The 25,316-nt window shown below is 43.0% G+C and overlaps 2 protein-coding genes across 4 annotated transcripts in view; one reads left to right on the top strand and one right to left on the bottom strand.

Annotated features, from left to right (window-relative positions):
- The first annotated feature begins 639 nt into the window (after positions 1 to 639).
- LOC129818957 (proteasome subunit beta type-7-like) lies at positions 640 to 18,600 on the top strand. Its single transcript, XM_055875344.1, has 8 exons — positions 640 to 748; positions 1,557 to 1,650; positions 1,972 to 2,069; positions 3,687 to 3,827; positions 4,072 to 4,187; positions 9,965 to 10,023; positions 17,340 to 17,491; positions 18,376 to 18,600. Exons 1-8 carry the CDS (start codon positions 687 to 689, stop codon positions 18,485 to 18,487), a joined length of 834 nt encoding a protein of 277 aa, XP_055731319.1. The 5' UTR covers positions 640 to 686; the 3' UTR covers positions 18,488 to 18,600.
- Positions 18,601 to 19,120: 520 nt separating this feature from the next.
- LOC129818956 (serine/threonine-protein kinase Nek6-like) overlaps positions 19,121 to 25,316 on the bottom strand; it is an 85,076-nt gene continuing 78,880 nt past the window's right edge. For all 3 annotated transcript variants that reach the window (XM_055875343.1, XM_055875341.1, XM_055875342.1), the window contains 2 exons: positions 22,276 to 22,389; positions 19,121 to 20,811 (listed from right to left, as the gene is read on the bottom strand). In XM_055875343.1, the coding sequence (XP_055731318.1) occupies positions 20,701 to 20,811; positions 22,276 to 22,389 (225 nt within the window). In that variant the 3' untranslated portion in view covers positions 19,121 to 20,700. The remainder of the gene's footprint in view (positions 20,812 to 22,275; positions 22,390 to 25,316) is intronic.

Genomic DNA, 25,316 nt, shown 5'->3' with positions numbered 1-25,316 from the left:
TGGTTTATAACCAAGGCTGTGTGTTCTCTCGACACATGATTGGTGCATTTTATGCCATAGCTCGGAACTCTTGTAACTGGTCCTGTTAATAACCAATAAAGACAGCAGTGATTGGTTCAAAGAGCAGACCCAATTGTGTGCTTTCGTGACACACAACATTGACCCTAGATTTGATGAGAAAAAGGGGCAGCATAGACCCTCTGGTGGGAGACAGGCTGTGTGAGTGGTGGTCACTCAAGCAATCCACTACTAGGCTGTTGTTTTCTGTTGGAACGGGGCTATGTTAAATTCCTTGGACCTACTGACCTCCAGTGGTAAAATGTAGACGCACACTGCTCCTTATTTATGGGTAAGGAGGCTCATTTAGGGCTATGTAATGCTGAATGGGCAGACTACTTGACATTATTCAGCCAATTTGATAGGCCTACCTGTTTCTGATAGCTGTTCGTTGTCCCTCAGCCTCACTCTTCACATGTTTTTAAAGAAATTTATATTTTACAGCACCCATATTAAAAATAAGAGGAGATATGTAAGGAAGACATTTTAACCACTTGTCACAAGGACCTATAATTTGTCGTAACTTAATTTCCTTCAGTTATTCCGGAGGACAATCGGTGTAACCCAGAGAGAAGTTACCGCTTTTAGTGAGCCACGCTTCCCGGAAGCTGGAATTCAGTACAGGAAAAATGGCGACTCTGTCAGTGTGCCAGCCGCAGCTCGGAGGTTTCAGTTTCGAAAATTGCAAGAGGTAAGGATTCAGTGAGATTTCAAAAAGAGCAGCGCATGTCCACGTGTTTAGGGGCTTTTAGATTTAGAAATGATTTAGAAATGTATTCTCTGTGTTGAGTTATGATGTCGGGTCGCTCCATTCTCTTCACGGCCTCCTCGAATGACTCAGACATTTCTCAACGCTGTTTTTCTTGAGTTATGTGATGAATTAAATAATGGGGGAGATTTTACAAAATTATTTCGTAGGCTGCGACAATTTATACGTGGTGATGAATACTAATTTTTCAGACTCCCAGAAGTAAAACTGACTAAAAGTTAACTACAGTTTGAGTATTGGTTAGCCTAGCTATAGCGCCAATAGTAGCCCGTCAGTATTAGCCGGCTAGCGGAAAACAATGCATACCGTAGTTTGTTGACTAAGTTAGCCGACTTGCTGGCTAGCTACAAGTTGTTTAGTCACAACCGTGTTGAATTTCTAAATTAAAATACATATTGACTTGTCACATTTTTGGTGTCAAGTTTAACATCCATCTCATTTCCCATTGGCTTGGCTTGCACTAAACCCGCATCGCTTCCCGCCGATGATACAGCAGATTTTAGTTTGAGACCTATCAATTTACCTGGCCAGATCGTTATCAAAGATTGTTGTGTGCAATGGGTGTAGCATATATTTGATTAGCTACATTTGATATTGAATTGGCCTACCATTTGAACACATTCGTATTAAATTTGACAAGATGCATAGTCATCAAGGGCCCCTGTAGTTCTGAAGTCATGTGTCGATGACTGTCTAGCATGCACACTTTCTGACCATGTTTCTGTTTTAGGAATGCAGTCTTGGAAGCTGAAGTTACCAAATTAGGATGCAACATACCCGCTGCCCGGAAAACAGGCACCACAATATGTGGGGTTGTTTTTAAGGTAAGGATAACTTTGTTTACATATTTATTTCACCTCTACCATAGTGATGAAGATAACACTACATGTACTGATGATAATACATGCTGCTGTGTTTTCCTTTAGTAGCCTAAATTCAGACTGAGTGCTCTATAATTCCACCATTCCTTCCTTTATCCTGTATGTGGTTAAGTTTGTATTAATGTATAAAACTCCACATTTTGACTCGAGAGCTATCAAACATTTAGCAAGAAATGCATGCAATATGGCTACAATGACTCTTTAAAAAAGAGATATGTATACTACTTGATTGAACAATTTGTTTACATTTATTTTCCCCTGTAGGATGGGTTAGTTCTTGGTGCTGACACCAGGGCCACAGAGGGCATGATTGTGGCAGATAAGAATTGCTCCAAGATCCACTACATCTCCCCAAACATCTAGTAAGTGACCCCTTGTCCAATGTTATTTTTCTGTTTTAATATTAGTTGTGTGATTTAGTACTGGGCGATATGGCTAAAATATAATATATGGTATTTTTCACATTTATGGTATTTTACAGTATTTTATGTTTTTGAATAATAATACTAGTTCTAAATGTGGTTTGAGTAGTTCATAAAGCACATTTAGACCCCAGGGTTGCAACAGATCAATTACAAGTTATTTCAATGGGGGTTTCTCCATTCTGATAGTTTTATACTGTTTCAATCCATCTCCAAACAAAATTAATTGTCGGCATTTTCATCACTTTCTGCAATTTTATTATAATTTCCACACTGCTACACAGGGCTGCATTATATGTACAAACATCTAGGCCTAGTTTACTGTTGGAATCATGGAAATAAAATAATTATTCTAATTATGTAGTTGGAATATTGTGGGCAGCACCTTGAATACATTGTTTGACAACAAATGAACCCAGTAAGGAGGAATTATTGACAGGGTAGGAACCAAAGTGTTGCTCAGTGTTTCCAGGTGGCCCTATTACATGTTTTCTTACCTCATGTAGCTAGCTAACATACTCATACTTTGCCTATTCCTCTGATAAGCATATTTGTGCAACAGTATCTTATCTAGGCCTACCCCAGCACTGGTACCAGGCTGTATTAGCTAGCAAGGTTTGCTCTGACTCTTAGCTGGCTAGCTAGCTTGCTAAATGTACTAACTAACAACAAGCATTAGTGGTTAAAACTATTTATTTGGGCAGCAACTTGCTATGAAAAGACAAACTAGCAGACAGTGGAAAGCAGCATGTCACCAACATCTTGTTGCGTCCATCTGATCATGCAGAGTAAACGGCAAGAAAGTGCTCTTGACTCTGGTCGAGCAACTGCTCTCTCCTTGAGTGACGGGCAGGGCTTGGTGTGGTAAGCGGCATGCAGCAGGAGGAGAGGGAGAAAGATGACTCCAGTAACAAACGTAAACTGTAAAAATGGACATTACATGCGCTGGAGATGCGTATCACATTTAACAAGCCAAACAATAAAATACTGTTATAGAAGGTTAAGTAAAAACCCAAACCAGTCCGTGCATTAATATCGGTGTGTATATAGTCAATTATAAGCTGGGTGGTTCGAGCCCTGAATGCTGAATGGCCGACAGATATGACAAAATATTTATTTTTACTGCTCTAATTGTTGGTAACCAGTTTATAATAGCAATAAGGGACCTCGTGGGTTTGTGATATATGACCAATATATCACTGCTAAGGGCTGTGTCCAGGCACTTCGCGATGCGTAGTGCATAAGAACAGCTCTTAGCTGTGGTATATTGTCCATATAACATACCCCCTCGTGCCTTATTGCTTAAATAAGGTATACCGCCAGCCCTAGGGTGAATGACCTAACAGTGTTTTGGTGTGCTACTGTGTAACAGGAGTTAACGGGAATGACATGTCTGTTGTGTATCGCGGTGCTTCAGTGAACACTGGTTGGAACATGTCCTGCTATTTTAGGCTTTAGTATACATCAGGTATCACGTGATTTAAAATCAACATTTATTTCAAGTGTGGTTTCATAAATGCACGTCAACTCCATAATCCTGACCTCCATTCCATCCAGTTGCTGTGGAGCGGGCACGGCAGCAGACACTGAGATGACCACCCAGATCATCTCCTCTAACCTGGAGCTGCACTCCCTCTCTACGAGCCGGCTGCCCCGCGTGGCCACTGCCAACCGCATGCTCAAGCAGATGCTCTTTAGGTATGCTATCTATCCAGCCCCCCCCCCCCCCCCCCCCCCCCTGATGAATTAAGGTCACTGATTAGTAAGGCACTCCCTTCACCTGTTTGTCTAGATCTTAATTGAAAGGGGGGGGGGGGGGGAGCAGACATTTGGCCCTCAATGGCATTAGTTTGACAGCCCTGATGTAGAGTAATGCTGGGTGTCTAAGTTGTGAAAAGTAGTCAATAGAATAGAAGGAATAGTTTGATTGTTGCGTTTTCAGATACCAGGGTCACATTGGCGCTGCACTGGTGCTGGGTGGAGTGGACTGCAACGGGCCCCATCTCTACAGCATCTACCCCCACGGCTCCACTGACAAGCTTCCTTACGTCACTATGGGTGAGTTTGCCGGCTAACTACTTCCCTTTTTTGTTCTTTGTTTGTCTTTAATACTGCCATGCTCCACTAGAGGCTGCTGCTGTTTGCACTCAACTCCTTTTTCTGAAGCTGTTATTCTCAGGTAAACAACATTACAAGTCTACAGATGTGCTCAATCCTGTCAGATGAGTGTATTGTCAAGTCACTTTAGAGAGAAAATGTGAGTTTGGTAGGCCAGGAAGATTTGTCGAAACCGTCACTAGCACAGACCTCATTTCTATCGCAAGACTAGGCAGGGATCCCATCCACGCACATCTACATACTTCCTACTCACGTCAGTCTACCCTTGTCCAGCTTTTCTGGCTCCATTCAGCTTTACCTCTTTCAGTTGAATGAAAATGGGACAAGTCGACAAGAGGAGCCATTCTGCAAAATACATACAGAGCTCAATTTTAAGAACAGCTGTGTGGGTTGAAATGATGGACCCTGGTCAGTTCCCACGGGACCCTCATTCCATTGCAGGTATATGAGGACAGCCCCCCCCCCCCTTTCACCAAACACCTGGCGCCCCAACCCTATCCCCACGTCCGGTTGATGCTTATTCAATTCTGCTGTGGGCGACATCTTTTCTCCAAAGCTCAGCTAAACCTCGTATTCATTATGTTTGCTGTGTAAAAACAACCGCCCCAAGAATTGTAATTGTTTAGGCTACTTCAAGTGTTAATTGTTGCTCTCAAAGGTTCCCCCCCTGAATATGTTATAAAATGTGGCCTATAAGCGAAAGAAGTCTATCTTAGTCTACAAATTAGGGATGGGAAGTATCCATATTTTCAAATCTCTCATCCTGGGATTTACTGTATTAGCAGCTTAGTACACAGTGGCGCCAAAAAAACTGAAAGCCCATTGGGGTAAAGCCCTATTACCAGAATGAAAACATTTTTAGCTAATAATAGCGAATTTCCATGGCGGCTCCTAGCTAACGAGCGCAAATGAGAGAGAATTATTGCAAGACAGGCAGTCCAGCTCATAACGTTATACATATATAGGTAGGTGCTACCAAATGTCATTTTTGGTGAGTTTGGACATTTTACAAGCGAATGTGAACGAGAGACTTTGTGCAAATGAAGAGTACTGGCTCTGGAGCAGCATGTGTTCACACTGTTGAGTCGCCAGGGCAATGGGCCTGTCTGCTCTGTTCGGAGAAGATGGGGGAGGAGCAGACTGGCTGAGAATGGAGAGGAGAAAAAAACGCAAGGAAATCTTAAGGTGGCAGCTGTACAGAACTCATCCAAAAGGCTTTGACTTCTCAAACACGGCAGAAAGCTATCACAATATGATGCCTCGTCACCTTATTAATTCAGCCACTTAGTTAACGTGACCCCTAAGTTTAACTTGCTACTTAACGCAGAATTCTTAAATTTACATGCAGGGGGAAAAAATATAAAATGCATATGAGAAACACTACAAGTCAGTTTTGTAAAATTTCTTCCCTGCTAAAGCTGTCCCGGTCAACTTTTTAAGTGCTGTTATTGTGAAGTGGAAAAGTCTAGGAGCAACAACTGCTCAGCCTTGAAGTGGTAAGCCACCCAAGCTAATAGAAGCGGACCGCCGAGTACTGAAATGTGTAGCATGTAAAAATCGTCTGTCCTCTGTTGCAACACTCACTACTGAGTTCCAAACTGCCTCTGGAAGCTACGTCAGCACAATAATTCTGAGTTCTGGATCTTCATGAACTGGGTTACTATTGCCGAGCTGCTGCACACAAGCCTAAGATCACCATGCTCAATACCAAGCATCGGCTGGAGTGGTGTAAAGCTCGTCGCCATTGGACTATGGATGAGTGGAAACGCGTTCTCTGGAGTGATGAATCACACTTCACCATCTTGGAGTCCGACGGACGAATCTGGGTATGGCAGATGCCAGGAGAACACTACCTACCTGAATTCGTAGTACCAAAGTTTTGTGTGGGAGGAATAACAATCTGAGGCTGTTTTTCATATTTCGGGCTAGACCCCTTAGTTCCAGTGAAGGAGATCTTAACGCTCTTATCTTATCAGCAGACAGCGCTCTGACTGATGTGTACCAACTTTTCTCTGCCACATTTCTCGGTGTAGCCAACCTATTTGTATTTTTTTCCCTCTAAAATGCAAGATTAACTTTACGAAATACATTGGGAAATGTAGCTGGCTACTTTCTATTGTAAACTGAAATATGATGGCCATGCATAGTTTTCGCGGAAAATACTTAGCTTTTTCATTAAGTTCATTTAGCTTACTTATGTGGCTGCCAGCCAAATAGCATTGCACTTCTGTTGTCATCTGATAAATGAAGCTATTTTCTGCCTAATGTGTGGCACTAATGTTTTTTCGGTGAAGGAAAACTAGTTGCACGTCCCTGATCACTCTACTGAAACAAAAAAACAACAGACTTTCAATATGAAACGCTACCCCTGTCAATACACAGCTGGACTCACCTGCTCCCGCTTTCTCCGGTTGTGCTATTTACAAACACTTGACTGCTATTTACAAACACCTCAGGAGGCTGAAGAAATTCGGCTTGTCACCAAAAGCACTCACAAACTTCTACAGATGCACAATCGAGAGCATCCTGTCGGGCTGTATCACCGCCTGGTACGGCAACTGCTCCGCCCACAACCGTAAGGCTCTCCAGAGGGTAGTGAGGTCTGCACAACGCATCACCGGGGGCAAACTACCTGCCCTCCAGGACACCTACACCACCTGATGTCACAGGAAGGCCATATAGATCATCAGGGACAATAACCACCGGAGCCACTGCCTGTTCACCCCGCTATCATCCAGAAGGCGAGGTCAGTACAGGTGCATCAAAGCAGGGACCGAGAGACTGGAAAAACAGCTTCTATCTCAAGGCCATCAGACTGTTAAACAGCCACCACTAACATTTAGTGGCCGCTGCCAACATACTGACTCAACTCCAGCCACTTTAATAATGGGAATTGATGGAAATTATGTAAAAATGTATCACTAGCCACTTTAAACAATGCCACTTAATATAATGTTTACATACCCTACATTACTCATCTCATATGTATATACTGTACTCTATCATCTACTGCATCTTGCAATCTTTATGTAATACATGTATCACTAGCCACTTTAAACTATGCCACTTTGTTTACATACCCTACATTACTCATCTCATATGTATAGACTGTACTCGATACCATCTACTGCATCTTGCCTATGCCGTTCTGTACCATCACTCATTCATATATCTTTATGTACATATTCTTTATCCCTTTACACTTGTGTGTATAAGGTAGTAGTTGTGGAATTGTTAGGTTAGATTACTTGTTGGTTATTACTGCATTGTCGGAACTAGAAGCACAAGCATTTCGCTACACTCGCATTAACATCTGCTAACCATGTGTATGTGACAAATAAAATTTGATTTGACTGGCTCAACTGTTCTGGGGAACTACGGTAAACTTCATAATGTGAAATAATGTGACAGGTGAAATGAAGAATGCAATCTGCTTTATCTCCTAATATATTGCACAAGTTGACTGCAGGTATTTACTTAAAAGTAGCTACAAATATTAAAATGTATAGAAAAACGTCAAAAATAGGTTTGACGTTATTGAAAAACCATCTCATGTCTATTTATATACAGTATATACCGCCCAAGCCTACTACAAATAGCTTTTTCTTTACTCGTTTAGGAGAATGTTGCTTCATGTACGAACTGGCGTTTCTTCATTTGTGGTCATTTTTAAACAAGTGTATCTCCTTCATATTCGATTCTGGTATTTCTCTACTGAGCTACGTGGAAACGGAGGGAATTTGGCTGAATATTCAGCCACATGAATAATAGAAGCCTGTTTTAAATCCAGTCACTAATAAAAGGAGGATTGGGGGGGGGAAGGAAGAGGTTACACACACACTTCCTGCCTCTCTCCCAGAAACGCTTTCCCCTGCGTTTACACAGGAGGCGCGAGGCCGTCACTTTGAAAGGCTGTTGTGCTGACAAAGAACCTATGGGGGTTCTTCCACTACACCTTTCCAGCCAACGCTGCAAGATTGTCTGCTTTCTCAGACTTTCCATGAAAATGTAAGAAACCGGGGGGACTAGCTACATACGAAAGTCTCTTTTTCTCCCACTCCGTATATTGTTATTTTACGGTTTGTTTTTTCATTTAATCAATAGCTTTTTTTTTTTTATAGTTCTTTTGTCCCTTCCTACTCTATATACAATAGATATCAACCTCTTAACCCCTGTTTTTCTCCCTCATTTATACCAAACCCTCCCCTTCTCCACCTTCTCTCCCTCTACTATATTTTTGTCTCGTTCCCCCTCTCCGGCCCGGCTCATTCATATTCATGTATCAGTATGTGGCATGTCAGCGAGCCGAGGCCTCATATTAGGGAGTCCCTCCAGGAGCTCATGTCTGCCCCTTCTAGAGAGTGAAACATGCATGAGAAATGATCAATGGCCTCCTCACATTCCCCTCTGGCACCAATGTCAATTGAATATCGTGCATGTAGTGGAAGTCTCACCATACCAGTACAGAGCCCGGTGACTGATGAGCCAGGGTAACCAGTACAGAGCCCGGTGACTGATGAGCCCGGGTAACCAGCAGAGAGCCCGGTGACTGATGAGCCAGGGTAACCAGTACAGAGCCCGGTGACTGATGAGCCAGGGTAACCAGTAGAGCCCGGTGACTGATGAGCCAGGGTAACCAGTAGAGCCCGATGACTGATGAGCCCGGGTAACCAGCAGAGAGCCCGGTGACTGATGAGCCCGGGTAACCAGCAGAGAGCCCGGTGGCTGATGAGCCTGGGTAACCAGAGCCATGTTCAGTAGGCACGAAGTGGAAGGAAACTCTGAACTGGAGTGTTACAGGGAGGTGTTATCGGTACTTGTCCAATAAGAAACTGTAATTAGTGTTTTCTGGTGCAAACCAGTGTGCCATAGCAAACTCGACAGGATAGCTAGAGACCAGAATGCCTGTGTTGGCTTACTATGGCTCACATTAAACAAACTAATGTTTGAGTGTAGACTTCAGATAAACCTTGGGTGAGGCTTTGGCCCAACCTATTAACCTCTATCGTTCAACCTATTACCTTTATCGAACCATTTAGATGGTCTCCAGGCCTTTTACTCTCTACTGTACTGGCAAATCACAATGAAACTCAGCCAGTGCAACTCCTTAATGAGTCCCCTGGCAACCTGGCTATAAAACACCAGACAGCGGCTGCACACGGAGCGGAAGATGGCATGATGGATGCTGTGGGGTTAAGGAGAGAGGGGAGAAGGTATGGTAGAAAATGACTCTTCTGTTGTAAAAGAGACACAGCTGTAGAGAAGTCCTAATGGCCAGTCTCCACCAAAACAAAGGGATTCTTCAACTTCCTGCTTCTTGCTTTTGTCACAGATAAGCACTTTCTTCGGCGGGCTAATTGCCCGCAACGTCTGAGGCGCTTTAGGAAAATGGACTCCAGGCGCGTCGTTACATAGTGTTTCTTTAAGAAGTGGGCGTTGGAAATGAACAGTCAGCTGAAAACTGAACCAGACATTCAGTCATGGTTACCAGGAGGGACCTTTTGTAAGCATTTTTGAAAGTGGTGTTTTTCAAACTTTGTATGGTCCTCAACATGTTACTTTCCACTGCGACTGTCGTAAACCATTCGGCCCATGTCTTATTGTTGACCCATAGTCTTGTCTTGGTCACTGGTCATTTTTTGGTTTGGATTGTTTAATTCTGGTCACTCCAACAGTCATAAACCATGCAGTTTTTGTGTTTCTCTGTTCTCTCCCAGGTTCTGGCTCTCTGGCTGCCATGGCTGTGTTTGAGGACCGCTATAAGCAAGACATGGAGGTGAGTTGGACCTGGGCCATCTGACATTTTGTACATCCACCCCACGCATCATCTTCATGTATCAAAATGGAGGAATACATGGCCATACACCTATTTTATACCACACTAGTCTAAACAAACCCGCAATCTGAAACAAGTCAACTATGCTTACGACAGCAGAGATTATACACCTGCTTTACCTCATTGTGAAGCTTCTCTGGATTTGGCGAAGCCCTGGGTCAACGGTATGGATAGTCATGTTATGAGCATATACATCTAAGCCACTTTGTCCTGTTGGACTCCAGCATTTAACTCCCCCTCCAAGATGGTACAGTTTGGCTGTATGGCTCGGTCACTGCCAGGCCCTGGGTGTTAATGATTGGAGATGGGGCCACAATTCTCCTTTCAGTGGACTTCCATTAAACTGATCAAGACACACACACACAAATAATCATGCTACATACACAGTGCTGTGATGGTCATGGAATTTTGGATGACAGTTGTTTATGTGATGTGTTCACCCTAGTTATGAGGGTTATTTTCATGACTACAATTACCGTGCCAGCCCTACATAGTGTCACGCCAACACATCCCTACACACAATATATTTTATCCTACCTCCCACACTGGTGTCTAAATAAATCCTGCCTCTATTTCTGCCTCTCCATCACCGATTCACCCAAAGAGGAACTGGTGCATTTTATCCTTTTAAGTGCCATCAAAGGCTTTGCTGAACAAGGAAGCAGAAATATGCCACAGTCGTTTTTGCTATTCGCACATCTTCAGTTGGGTTGCAGGGGGAAGGAGGCGTGCGTGTGTGCACAGTTGTACAAGTTATCAGAATGCTGCTGTATTTTATGGCAACCTGAGTAATGGAGACTCTCATACACTCAGAAGCTGGCTTCACGTGTGTGTGGCCGGAGAGAGCAGAGCAGCAGACATCCCGGGGGTCTCTACTCCCTCAACGAGTGTTAGCTAGCTACCTATCCCAGGGCCACCCTACAGCACCAATCCACTTGCAAATGAGCAGCACAATTGGCACGAGGATAATGGAGGGAACCAGAAAAATAATAGAGAACTAATTGGGGGTGAGAGGACAAGGATAGGGAGGAGTGGAGTTGTCCCCCCCCTTCTTGTTTTTTGTAACCTTTTGTCTCTGTCGTTCCATTGAAGCAGGGCTTTCAGGCGCATCAACCTGCAACGTTTCAATGGAGTGAACATGCTGGTAATCAACATCCATTTGAAGACGGCGGAAGGCTGCTGTGGTTGTTGCTCTTGGCACATACTGTAGCGAATTCCCTGGAGACGCCTGTCACAGAGCAACTTCTACTGAATTAAAGGCATTAACGGGGTTTTGTGCTAGTGTTTATATGGAGGCTTTTGTGGCAGTGTTCTTATTTTCAGGGTTCAGGTGTTTCTCATTGAGGGTGGAGATCGGGGTCATAGCCACTGCCCCAATGATAGGCAGTCTATCTACAGTGCTTTGCGAAAGTATTCACCCCCCTTGGCATTTTTCCTATTTTTTTGGCTTACAACCTGGAATTAAAATATATATTTTTAGGGGGTTTGTATCATTTGATTTACACAACTTTGAAGATGCTAAATATTTGTTGGGGTGAAACAAACATGAAATATGACTAGAAAACAGAACTTGAGTGCCAAGTCTTTTGGGATATGTCTCTATAAACTTGGCACATCTAGCCACTGGGATTTTTGCACATTCCTCAAGGCAAAACTGCTCCAGCGCCTTCAAGTTGGATGGGTTCCTGCTGGTGTACAGCAATCTAAGTCATACCACAGATTCTCTGGAAGACTGAAACAGGTTTCCATCAAGAATTTCCTGGTATTTAGTGCCATCCATCATTCCTTCAAATCTGACCAGTTTCCCAGTCCCTGCCAATGGGGAAAAAACAGCGTTGTAATGCCACCACCATGCCTCACTTTGGGGATGGTGTCCTCGGGGTGATGAGAGTGTTGGGTTTGCGCCAGACATAGCGTTTTCCTTGATGGCCAAAAACCTAAATTTTTGTCTCATCTGACCAGAGTACCTTCTTCCATGTGGTTGGGGAGTTTCTCACATGCCTTTAGGCAAACACCAAACGTGTTTTCTTTTTTTTCTTTAAGCAATGGCTTTTTTTTTGGCCACTTCCATAAAGCCCACCTCTGGAGTGTACGACTTAAAGAGGTCCTATGGACAGATACTCCAATCTCCGCTGTGGAGCTTTGCAGCTCCTTCAGGATTATCTTTGGTCTCTTTGTTGCCTCTCTGATTAATGCCCTCTTTGCCTGGTCTGTGGGTTTTGGTGTGCGGCCCTCTCTTGGCAGGTTTGTTGTGGTGCCAAATTCTTTCCATTTTATAATAATGGATTTAATGGTGCTCCGTGGGATGTTCAAAGTTTCGGATATTTTTTTTTTTTAACGAATCCTGATCTGTACTTCTCCACAACTTTGTCCCTGACCTGTTTGGAGAGCTCCTTGATCTTCATGGTGCCACTTGCTTGGTGGTGCCCCTTGCTTAGTGGTGTTGCGGACTCTGGGGCTTTTCAAAACAGGTGTATATATACTGAGATCATGTGAGACTTAGATTGCACACAGGTGGACTTATTAATTATGTGACTTCTGAAGGTAGTTGGTTGCACCAGATCTTATTTAGCGGTTTCATAGCAAGGGGGTGAATCCATATGCACTACTTTTCTGTTTTTTTTTTAATTTGTTTTTTTTTGCTTCATCAATTTGGACTATTTTGTATGTCCATTACATGAAATCCAAATAAGAATCTATTTAAATTACAGGTTGTAATGCAACAAAAAATAGGAAAAACGCCAAGGGGGTGAATACTTTTGCAAGGCACTGTAGTTGATGAGTACATGCATCAAGAAAAGTGCTCTGTGTGCCCTAGTGTACTCCTTCGCATCTTCAACCCTTGTAGCAATCGCGCTCTTCATCTTCAACCCTTGTCTTCACATTTCTCCCCCCCTTGTCCTACTCCACCCTGCATAGCAGGCTGGGGTTGAGGTGCTGTTCCTTCCTGTCACGGCCTGGTTCAGTTCTGTTCAAGCCGCCTCCTCTGGCCCCCCAGAGAGCAGTAGAGTACAGGCCCTGGGCCCAGTAAGATGGATGACCCATAGCCAGAGTGACACTCCACCAGTCTGTCTGATTTATGAAGTGCCCCTCTGCTCCTCTGTGGGACTGAGGGTTTATGAGACAGTGTGAAAGTGTCAGTCTCTTCTAGGCCTATATACTTCCCCAGTGTTTTTATATATATTTCTCTACTCTTTCTCTCTCTCCTGGAGAATAAACACTAACCATGCTTATCTATCCTCGACATGAGATGTCATGAACTGTATTTTGTTGTAAATCTCTTACTAAGCCTAGTGATCTTAAAAGTGAGTGGTGTGTGATGTTACGGGCTAATCTGGGGACCTGCTCCAACAACATGCTTCTCCGTTAACTATCCTAACTGTGCCAGAAGGGGCTCCGTTGTGTGTTTGGAGAAACACTAGGTGACAATGGCAGTGTATTATTGACTTGTCGCTAAACCAGATTTTGATGACCAGTATAGAGCTTCTGACTGTCTTGCAGATATTTTTTTATTCTGCTGTTTTCTTGACCCCCCCCCCCAGACCTCCTTTTATATCGTCATTAGCAGCAAGTTGAAATGGCTCTAAACCAGAACAGACAGCTGGAACACGCCTTGTCTTTTTCCTCCCCTTGTCACTCAACCTCCACTTCCTGCATCTCCACACACAACACCCAACACGACTTCTAGTTATTACAAATGGAATATGACAAGAAGTCGGGGGGGTGGGGGGGTACTGGCTGCGTACCAATATGTAAAGGGGTGTCTGCTAAAGGGGTCTCCATGGGAAAGCGGTGTAGTAAACTGCTGCTTTTATTTGGCACGTGGCCCAATTAGAGATCAAGCCTGCCCCCCGCTCCCGGGAGTCGCCAATACCCTGAAGACGACAGATGTTGAACACCGTCTTCTGTGGCATATTTAATATGGTTATGAAATATTGAAATGGTGTGTGTTGGTGCCGTGGGGAGGCTGTATTATAATGTGGGGCAGGAGGCAGCAGTTGTGTTGTTCACACACTGATTGCAGGGGAATACATGTGTCTCAAGTGTGCGTTTACACACTTAAGTGTGCATTTTTATTTCACTCGAGTCTTACTTGAGATGGGTCTCTCAAACTGAGCTTTTCAGTTTACAGGTAGGATCTTTTGGATTGTCTCTTATATGGTACATAATAAACATGCTTGATTTGACTTAGTTAGATGAATATGAAATAGTCCTTGTCAGGGTCCATGATATTTTAAGTCCAACCCAGAGCTGGCAGCCATGTTGAATGATGTCATGGGTATATGGCAATGTAGATATCAATGTTATTATAGTGAACTAAAACTATTAATGAAAAAACTATTTAGTGAACTGAAACTCTGACTCCAAATCGAACAAAAAAAACATGGTTATGTTCAGTAGTAGTTTTCTGGTCCCATTGAGATTTAGTTAATAATTTAAAGGTGAACTCAGCGAGATGACTTTGCCACGAGGAACACTACAGATATTCTACGCGTTTGAGTGGTGAATCTAAAGCAAGTGACCAGACGAAGTCGTGAAATTGGAGGTGCATCTGTGACAGCCAAAAGTCGGACACTAAGGCTCAGATCAACATGGCAGTGTTGCCATTGTTTATAAAAGGTTTTCTTTGGAATGTCAAAATAAGTATGTATCTAACCCCATATCACACATTCACAATCTGAAATGATAATATACAGGGAGTGTACAAAACATTAGGAACACCTGCTCTTTCCATGAGACTCAGGTGAAAGCTAGGATCCCTTATTGGTCACCTGTTAAATCCATTTCAATCACTGTAGATGAAGGGGAGGAGACCAGTTAAAGAAGGATTTTTAACTCTTGAGATAAGTGAAACATGCAAGACAAAATAGTGTCTTTTGAACAGGGTATGGTAGTAGGTGCCAGGCGCACCGGTTTGTGTCAAGAACTGCAACACTGCTGTGTGTTTCACACTGATATTTGCTCGTCTTCAGACCAATCAAAAGCAGACAGTGCTTTGACCAATGGCAGAGAGGAAGGATGCGATGGTTACTTTTCTCAGGTAGTTTTAGCAAGGTAAATCAATTTTAACTTCATGCAAAACATTAGGAAATGTAGCTGGCTACATTCTTTCTATGGTAAACGTAATATATCTATCTGATGGCCGTGCATCGTCTTTGCAAATAATAACTTGCACTTTCATAGTAAGTTGGTTTACTGTGTGGCTGCTAGCCAAATAGTGTTGCACTTCTGTTATCTAATGAAAACAATGCTTTTTTCCCCTTCTGCTAAATGTTTTTGCATAAATGTATTTTGTGATGGAAAACTAGAGTTGCACGGCCCTGATCACTCCACTTGAAGTAACAACAAAAAGCTACCTTTCAATATAAAACGCAGGTGAAATGATTTAAGACGCAGCTTTTTTGATGGACTGCATTTTGAAAATGCAGATTTCTAAAAGCTACCGCGTCCCCTGGTCTTTGTCTCTCCTGTATCATAAATCATTTTTTAGGAACTAGGGTGTCTCAGCCCCACAGCAGCTGCCAGACTAGGCTGAATAATTGATGAAACCGTGGACACACGGACACTTTGTAGAAACATAGCAGTCTCTTTCTCACCCACACCAGTACCACACCCCCCCGCTTTAGTGTGGTTCCTCCAGCGACCATGGACTGTGAGGGTTTTGTGTTACTCTGAGTGGTGCTGTTTAAAAATACACCAGGTGTCTGCTGGTGTCCGTGTAATGAAGTCCCAGTAGGCCACTCAGCCCACTGCTGGTCAGAGAACCATGACCCAGCCCCTGCTAACCTTAGCACTGTGCTGGTGGTGTCACATACTGGGGATTAGGACAAACACACTCGGAGGATATTTCTTAAAATCTTGTGTGTGTTTGCGAAAGAGAATTAGACTGCTCAGGTATCCACACAGCTAGTGGTGTGTGCGCCATTCATCTCTTCTCATCCAGTCAGATGTGTTCTGCTGTGTATCTGTTGATATTACCTGAATAAAACGGTCTGTTCCATGATAGAACAAACTACTTTAGGCCCCTCGGCTGTCTGCAAACCTAAACCAATCTCGTCCATGCTAGATAAGACACAAGCTGTGGGCAAAGTGTTGCCGGCGGCAGTTGAAGCTAGTGGATATTAGATGCATCCCCACCGGGAACGTTTTGCCTGTTTAGGATGGCGGAATGGTAGGAAGACATTTTGGCATCTTGTTTAATTACCGTAGTCATTTCTCTCTGCAGGGTTATACTTAAAACCAAGTTAACCTTATTAAATCCCAGTGGGGGTAAAAACAACGATGAAATTAAGATATATTGAACAACTGTGGAAATTGTAATTCTGTGAGTGGGATTGTAACCATGGTGTTCTTGTGGACAGCACAATACACTAGTGGAGTTTGATACGTGGTCACCAAGTAAAGGCTAAATATGCTTATTTAGCAGATGTCTTTAAACTTAGTACGTGCACAGTATGTGTCCCGTGACATGGTACTCAGTCTTGCAACATCAGGTACCTTAACATAGTCAAACCTTTAACTTGTCAAAACAGAGTGACTGTGCTGGTCTTAAATGCTCCTGTAGCAGGGCTGAACTTTACCACTCAGACTACAGAGGAAAGGCCATGAGTCTGACACACCGCATTTAGTCTTTAAGTTGATTTCTCTTTCTTTTTTTTTGTCAGAATGCGTCTCTAAACTCCTCACACCCCCATTAAACGCCAAGGTGAATTATGAAGCTTTTTTCCTCCCAGATATCAGATGAATAGCTCTGAGGTGGCGATGGTCTCCACTGTGGAGTCTGGTAGAGCTCACCGGGGAGCATGTCTCCTCCGTTAGCCATTGTGTTAAAACGCTCTGAGGAGGACCATCTATCTTGCGTGATGTGACAGATGCATTTATCACATGGCCTGGAGAGGATGGGGGGGACGCTTGAAAATTAGCATTTAGCTCTACAGTACTTCAGGAAGGCGCTACTGCTCTTAGTGATGATGGTCAATAGAGGGAGCCCTTGCTTTTCCCATGGTGTTTGTAGATCGGTGGGAATCCCCACTCACTACTTCTTGCTCAGCTTGTTGTCTTTCATAAGAAGCCACAGCTATAGCCTGATCCAGACACAACCATGTGACAGACTTGTGCAGAAGTTTATATGTAGGGCTGCTCTATCCCTCTGTCTTGAGCAGTAGTGGAATAAGCATTGGATTAATTCCCTCAGTACATGAAGAGATGATATTGATCATGTTTACAATAATGATTGTCGTTTTTCCTCTCCTCAGGAGGAAGATGCCAAGCGGCTGGTTCGGGACGCCATCGCGGCTGGCATCTTCAACGACCTTGGTTCCGGCAGCAATATTGACCTGTGTGTCATTACCAAGGGCAGGGTGGACTACCTGAGGCCTCACGACATGGCCAACAAGAAGGGTGTCCGGTAAGGCCACCTACCCACCAACAGTCCCCACAATCTCCCCTCAATAGTCCCCATATTTTGATCAATTACTTGTTCTCATAATGTCCCTTTACTTGTCACCTTAATATGGTTCCCATGTCCCATCAGTGTTATTGGTCCCCAGTTGGTCACAACAGTCTCACTCAATCTGGAGGACAGTTGCTTGCTGACTGGATTGCCTCGTCAATACAAGCACAATAACAAATGGCACAAATTTGTGCATGTTTTGAGTGCAAGAACCTTTGCATGGTTTGGGTATTATTCCTTCCCAAACCCTTATTCACCCATGACAGAGAACGTTTTCCCCCACAGCAGTGCATCGTTGTTAATCATTCAATTTCTGAATGAGTTCTAGTCATTTGTGTCCTTTTTAATTTGTTAATGTATTGTTGAGTTGCATTGTTGGTAATGAATCATCTGTAATGGCACGGCGAATGACCCATCCCTTTGGCCTGTTCTGTTTGAAGATGTGTGTGTGAGCATGAAGCCTTGCTCCACCAGTGAGTAATAAATACCTAGTTCTGTGTGGAGTGCACTAGACTTTAACCACCCACCTGAATACTCTTGTTTGACTACTAACCCACCTAACCCAGCAAGTTTGTGCTTCTCTTGCCCTCTGCCGCTTGTTTAATTTCATAGAACTAAGTCGCACGTTTGTTTTTTGTCGTAAACCCCAAAAAGCGCTGTGGCGCAGTGCTAGAAAAGATGCATTCTCCAGAGTCACGTGACTCATGGAAGCCATTTTTGTGTTTTACATCCAAGAACTAGCTCCCAGAGGCTCATCAGACCAGTTTATGCTGTATTAAATAATATGTATATATATATCTTTTTAAATTAGAAACTAATTCCTTTATTTTTCCAATCAGAACCGGTAATTACAAGTACAAGCAAGGAACAACCGGAGTCCTGACGAAGTCCGTGATCAAATTGGATCTGGAGGTGGTGGAGGAGACGGTTCAGACTATGGATACCTCTTGAAGCCTCAACGGAACATTCTGATGTTTTCCCTGTCCCAAATTCGCCTTTACTTCCTTCAGTGGAGTTGGCATGTTTTTCCATGGTTTAAAATAAAGTTTGCGTTGAGTCTTAAATGTCTCCTAAGTGTTTTGTGACGATGCCATCTCAAATAGGATGTAATTGCTTAGCTAGCTGGCAGTTTGACAAACACGTGAATTGTTATAATTATTGAAGTTTGAAGAGGGAACAATGGAGAACAAGTCCGTCTGTTTTAGGGAATCTATTTGGGAAAAAACAGGAAATATAAATTATCAGAATGTTTTACTAGTGTGCTGGTGAATTCATTGATCCCACTGCGTGAACTACCACCTCGTTACAGACGACGATGTGGGTCTGGTGGATGTCTCTTTGGTTGACCTGTGATCTTTAGATACTCACCAATGTCAGTACTGTTCCAGGATTGACAGATGTCTCTGTTTGCCAGCTGTCCAGTCAATATATAGCACAATATTCCTTTATTCTTGTAAATGAAGTATCAAATTCCTTATTTTAGCAACTTATATTGTATGGTGTTGTTCATTGATGGTTGATAAATTCAACTTACTGTCTTATAACACACTTCGGGTAAGAAAGGAATTGAAATTGGATCAAATGTAAGAGTATAAGAATTAATTTTATAAACCTTTTAACTACTACAAAATGCAAAAAGGGAAACACTTGAACGTGATTCCACAAAATCATGTCAAATCCCCACAGGAAAGTACAATTACAAAATAAAACCATAGCCTACACACAATACTTTTGAGTGAAAAATCATTACAAAGAATAGGCGTTGAACGCTCTAGATATTTTACAAGCACATATAATAGAATTGCTAAAATATTAGTACTGAGGTTTTTGCAGTCTTCTAAACTAGTAAACTTTGACTCAATCACCCTCTTAATCTAGCGTCTATCTGCCGCTTAGTGCTGTCAAGGCAAAAACATTTTCTAAATGTTTCTACAGCACAATTGTAACTGTTCTTCTCGCTGTTTCTACATAATGTAAATCATTTCACAGTACATCTAAAATTAAAACCCTTCTCTGAACGAAGTCATCAGTGGACAGTCAACTGCAGTTATGATCTATACACGCAATTACAATATGGCTTGGGTGTCAAGCAACAGCATAACACCCTTCACCCAGGCAGTTTCCTGCAAATAACTTTTTGTTGTTGAAAAACCTAGTCTAAAGTTTTACAAAGCTCAGTCCATAAGCCTTGACAATGTTCTACATTATGCCATTTGAGGTCCTTGAAAAGGGAGATGTTATCAAGTCCTGAAGTCCATTTCAAACCAGTGTTGCTTGGTGGTTGTAGCAAGCGCCTCACAAGGTGTGACCTGGGAGGACCTAATGCTGACTCAAATATTTTGCATGTATCTTATGGTTAATTATGGAACAAAGTCCACTTAACTGAATGCCTTAGGATCACAAACGACACTACACAAGAATGCAAAATACAGATCAGAGGTATTTAAAGCAACATTAAAAAAATAATTATTTCTAAACAATGTTAAATGTGTGTAAGGCAGAAAAATAAACAGCACTGAAAGAGATTTCTATTTAGGCCTTCAATTCATACGGTTTACCTGAAAAAGACAGGATCTATTTGGAATGCAACCCCTGCCTAGCTGATAAGAGAACCCTCTGACATCATTGTGAGACAGAGCTCTCCTGTTAGCGAAGAGGCCAGACAAGACGCTGTCACCTTCTGTCGGAATCACCGCAACACAGTCTAAAAACAGAAATCACCATGACCACCGTGGAAGCGACTCCCCAGGTCATTGAGGACAAAAAAAACTGGACTTAAACCGCGTTCACATAATGTTGGAAATTTGCAACTCGTTAACCTAGGCGGAAGAGTCGGATCCCAAATTTCCCCACTTGGGAGGTATCAGAATCAACCTATAGGAAGTTCTATACAATTAACTCGGAGGTCCCGAGTTTCCGACGCGACGTGAACGCGGCATAAAGTCTAAGTCCTCATTTGAAAATAAAGAAAAAGTCAGTCCAGTCATGCCAAAGTCTCTCGATCGTTTCATCAGTTCCTCGATTTCTGAGACGCGAGCTAAACAACCTGGTCCTAGTGAGACCAAGCCAGGTAGGTTGGCAGTGGGTCTGGTGGTCTGTGGTTCAGTCAGGATGGGGGTCCACACGGAGGACTGAGGAGGTAAGTGGAGGGGGGGGGGGGGGGCTCAGGTGCTGGAGGTCCACAGCTGCATCTGTTTGGCGATCTGCAGAACAAACACGATGTCAGGGCGCTGGCCCGGGTCGGGCTTGATGCACATGCTGACCAAGTCTCGCAACTGTGGACGACAAGAAACATTCAGTTTATTATTTATTGTACAAAACAGAACAGCCCATTAAGAATATTCTAACACGAACATATGAGAAACGTCACAGACCGAAGAGGACTTTCAAAACTTCTGTATAAGAAGTGTAATTGTTAAAGCTAAGTTCAATGCATTTCCACATCCATGAACATACAATACATTGGGAGAGTCTGCCCCTGCTGTCATTTATAAGATCAGAACTTCCTAACCAAGGGACTCCAGAGCACAGAGAAAGTTAAACTGTAACTGAACTACACAAGGATGGATCAGATCTCTTTGACTTCTAACATTTCATCACAAGACATTTTGGCATTTTAAAACCATGTGCAGAAGCTTCGGCGAATTGGCGAACAACGACTTCTTTTGTCAGCTGCAGGAAGTGCCTAAAGCATGAGTAATGCCTACAGAAAGTTGTAGTTGGTCTGTGCCTTGTTGTTTCGTCAGTTGACAGAAAGAGGGCCTCTAATGCCAATCAAAGGCGATGGGGGGGGGGGGGACACTTCAGTGACACAGCGTGTCCTGCGCCTGTCATTAAACCCCATTTCCAGAGCTCTGATTTGAGTGGCGACATGAGCTGTTGGAGTCCTGACCTTTAAATCGCCAAAGCAGCTAACACCGAGCTGTCACTTTGCTCAGCAAAAAACAAGACCGGGGAGAGGGAGCAAGACGAGAGAGATGGAGAGACATGGAAAAGGGGAGACAGGTGCAGCACTAGAAGAGAGAGGGGAAAAAGAGAAGGAACAAAAAGACAGGGAGGAAAATAGACAAGGGCTGCACTCAAAGATGAAGAGAGAGAGATGGAGCAGCAGAGAGACAGACATACAGGCAGACAGATTGGGGCTACACCAGAGAGAATGAGAGAGAGAATGAGAAAGGGCGAGATGGAGAGGCATGGTGGTGAAGGGCAGAAAGTGCTATGTGTGGAAGGCTAATCTAGTAGAGTGATGGTGTACAAGGCTTTGTCTGGCCTCATTTAAAGTGCTGTCAGTCTTGCTCTTCTTCTGTCATACTGTGCCAGTGGTGTAGTGCTGTAGCTAATCAGTCTCTGACACTGTGCTCTCTTAAACTGCCAATGACTGAAAAGAGTGGCTCAGACTGAGGCCTTTTTTTCTCATTCATTTCCTGGTTGCTAAAATTCTACTGGTTTGACTCATTTCAGTTTGTGACAAAACAAGCATGTATAGTGTATAGCCTTTCAACTCAACTCTGGACCTCAAAGCCAGTTCCACTGTATTTTTTCATTGTATTTTCAGCTGTTTGAAGCTGGTGTACAAAACCCAAAGTAAAAGATGCAAAAACTAAACTTAATACCGGAAACGCACATGGAACAGATCTACCACTTCTTAGACTTGCTTTCAATGACAATCACAGTGTGACAATCAACTTAATGCAACTTCCAAATGAGTTCTTGGAGGTTCTACTCTGACCTGTTCTTACCTTCTCAGAGTAGTGGTCAGGTGGTAGTGGAGGGTAGTCACACTGCTCAATCTTTTGGCACAGAGAGAGGAGGTTCATCTTGTCCCCATAGAATGGACTCTGCAACGCAGCCATCTGTTACAGAAAAAATATTCTAGATTATAACAACGCCATTATAATAACAAAATCACACCAGTGGTTATTGGGTGGATGAGAGACATAATGGACAAGTACAAAAAAATGATATAAAAATAGGATGAAGCAACATCCTGTATTGCACTTCCTGCCTGCAAGTTGGGAGTTGGGACAAGACAGACAGACAGCGCTTCTTAGCCAGTCGAAATCATGAATCAGCTGGCATCATTTTTATGGATATATACAACAAAAATTCTATTGAAAAAAGGTCAAATGAAACACAGCTAATTTGCAGTCTTTCCAGCTTCATTTTAAAGTGAGTGTGTTACTGTAGCTGTGTTGTTGGCTAGCTCCTCTGAACAACAGTCCTGACGAGTGAGCACATATTCTATACCAGGCGAAATCGCGCCTCATTACCTCATTGTTATGATGTATTGAAATAAGTGTCACTAGAAAACAGCTTAAACAAGTGCAAATGTAACTACTTTGCTGTTATTCTGGCTGCACTTTTTGACGTGACTAAGTTAGCCGTAGTTGGCTAGCTAGCAAGCAAGGGATAAGAACGTTGCCAGCCAGTATGACAATAGAACATTTAGAACAAACTGGGTCGCATCCATAGATACAGAACAAAAAGTCTGAACGACTGGGTCGCATCCATAGATACTGAACAAAAAGACTGAACGACTGGGTCCCGTCCATAGATACAAAACAAAAAGACTGAACGACTGGGTCCCGTCCATAGATACAAAACAAAAAGACTGAACGACTGGGTCCCGTCCATAGATACAGAACAAAAAGTCTGAACGACTGGGTCGCGTCCATAGATACAAAACAAAAAGACTGAACGACTGGGTCCCGTCCATAGATACAAAACAAAAAGACTGAACGACTGGGTCCCGTCCATAGATACAAAACAAAAAGACTGAACGACTGGGTCCCGTCCATAGATACAAAACAAAAAGACTGAACGACTGGGTCCCGTCCATAGATACAGAACAAAAAGACTGAACGACTGGGTCCCGTCCATAGATACAGAACAAAAAGACTGAACGACTGGGTCCCGTCCATAGATACAAAACAAAAAGACTGAACGACTGGGTCCCGTCCATAGATACAGAACAAAAAGTCTGAACGACTGGGTCGCGTCCATAGATACAGAACAAAAAGTCTGAACGACTGGGTCGCGTCCATAGATACAAAACAAAAAGACTGAACGACTGGGTCCCGTCCATAGATACAAAACAAAAAGACTGAACGACTGGGTCCCGTCCATAGATACAGAACAAAAAGACTGAACGACTGGGTCCCGTCCATAGATACAGAACAAAAAGACTGAACGACTGGGTCGCGTCCATAGATACAGAACAAAAAGACTGAACGACTGGGTCCCGTCCATAGATACAAAACAAAAAGACTGAATGACTGGTTCACGTCTCTAGCAACCCTAGATTTGTGTCGGGACTATGTCTTGTGGAAGGATGAAATAGTATGAATAAATACATTTTTTAAAAGTTAATGAAAATATGTCAACCATCATTTGAATATGTTGGTAACCCGTGATAATAATAAAGTGATAATTCCCTCGAAGCCGGTGTTTGGAGGATATATTGGCACTGTCAGCCAATTAGCATTCAGGGCTCGAACCACCCAGTGTATAATAAGAAATGTATTTCATCATCATTAATTTCATGATTACTTATTATCTCTCATTTCTTTCATTCTCATGCCTGCTCATGGTGAGATGGGCTGAGTGGACTTGCCTGATAGAGATGGTTATATTTTTAATAAGGAGGAATCCGATAATTATTGTAACCTTTGACCCCGAGCTGTGACCCCATGCTCATTAGCATGATCAGTTGCCCAATCCCAAATAGACCTCTAAACCATATGCACATGTGAAGATCTGAGACGATATGATTGGTATAAGCAACATGGTGAAACTTCCACCTAGCTAGCCTATCAGAGGGCAAGGGGAAATGCTCTCAGATCTCTACAAGTGCATGGGGCATAGGCCTTAGGGATTGATTTGGGATTGGGCCAGACAGAGGGTAGGCAAGTTTCTAAATATGAATAAATATATGAACATATACAGTAAATAGTTTTCTGTACTACATGTTAATGGACTGAAACTAAACCCACACACTGTCCTTTACAACAAAACAGACCCCAAAATATTCAATCACAAAGGAAGGAACACTTCTGTTTAACTAATGGTCTCTTAGCAACGGGTGCGTGTATTTGCGTGTGTGCGTGCAAGCGAGCGAGTGAGTGGAAGAAAACGGTGAAAGAGATTTCTAATTGTGGTTATATTGGCTCCCACCTTCCGTGTATCTGAATATCAATCAGCCAGGTTCTTTGAAGATTATCATGGTGTCTGCATGAGAAATGATTATATATCTCTCTCTCTCTCCAGTACTTTCTTTTGAAAAACATCTGAGTCTAAATAGCTCTAGTCCAGTGGAATTGTAATTTCAGAATCCAGAACCAAAATCTTGTGTGTGCTAGCCAGCTACTCAATTTGAACATTTATGTTAACAGTCTGTCAAGCGAGACTCTTGGAATGAAAATCAAATCACTTTAACATTGACGTTCTCTCTCTGATTCCCATTTAAAACTCTGTGAAGCTCCCTATCAATTTTCTTGATTTTGATATTGTTTGTCCCATGGCAGAGAAGATCAAGAGAAAGAGAGACAAGGAAGGGGGAGACAGAGGGACATTTTATATGTAAGTATAAGCAGAGACCGACAGAGAGTGAGAGTAGTTGAGAATTACAAGAGAGGCATACTGCTGGCCATTCAGCTTCCCCCACAACACATACTGCTGACCATTCAGCTTCCCTCACAACACATACTGCTGACCATTCAGTTTCCCTCACAACACATACTGCTGACCATTCAGCCTCCCTCACAACACATACTGCTGACCA

This window comes from Salvelinus fontinalis, chromosome 21 (assembly GCF_029448725.1).
Source record: "Salvelinus fontinalis isolate EN_2023a chromosome 21, ASM2944872v1, whole genome shotgun sequence".
In the NCBI taxonomy this organism is placed as follows: domain Eukaryota; kingdom Metazoa; phylum Chordata; class Actinopteri; order Salmoniformes; family Salmonidae; genus Salvelinus; species Salvelinus fontinalis.
The sequence above is the reverse complement of the archived record's forward strand: the minus strand, read 5'-3'. Positions and strand labels throughout refer to the sequence as shown.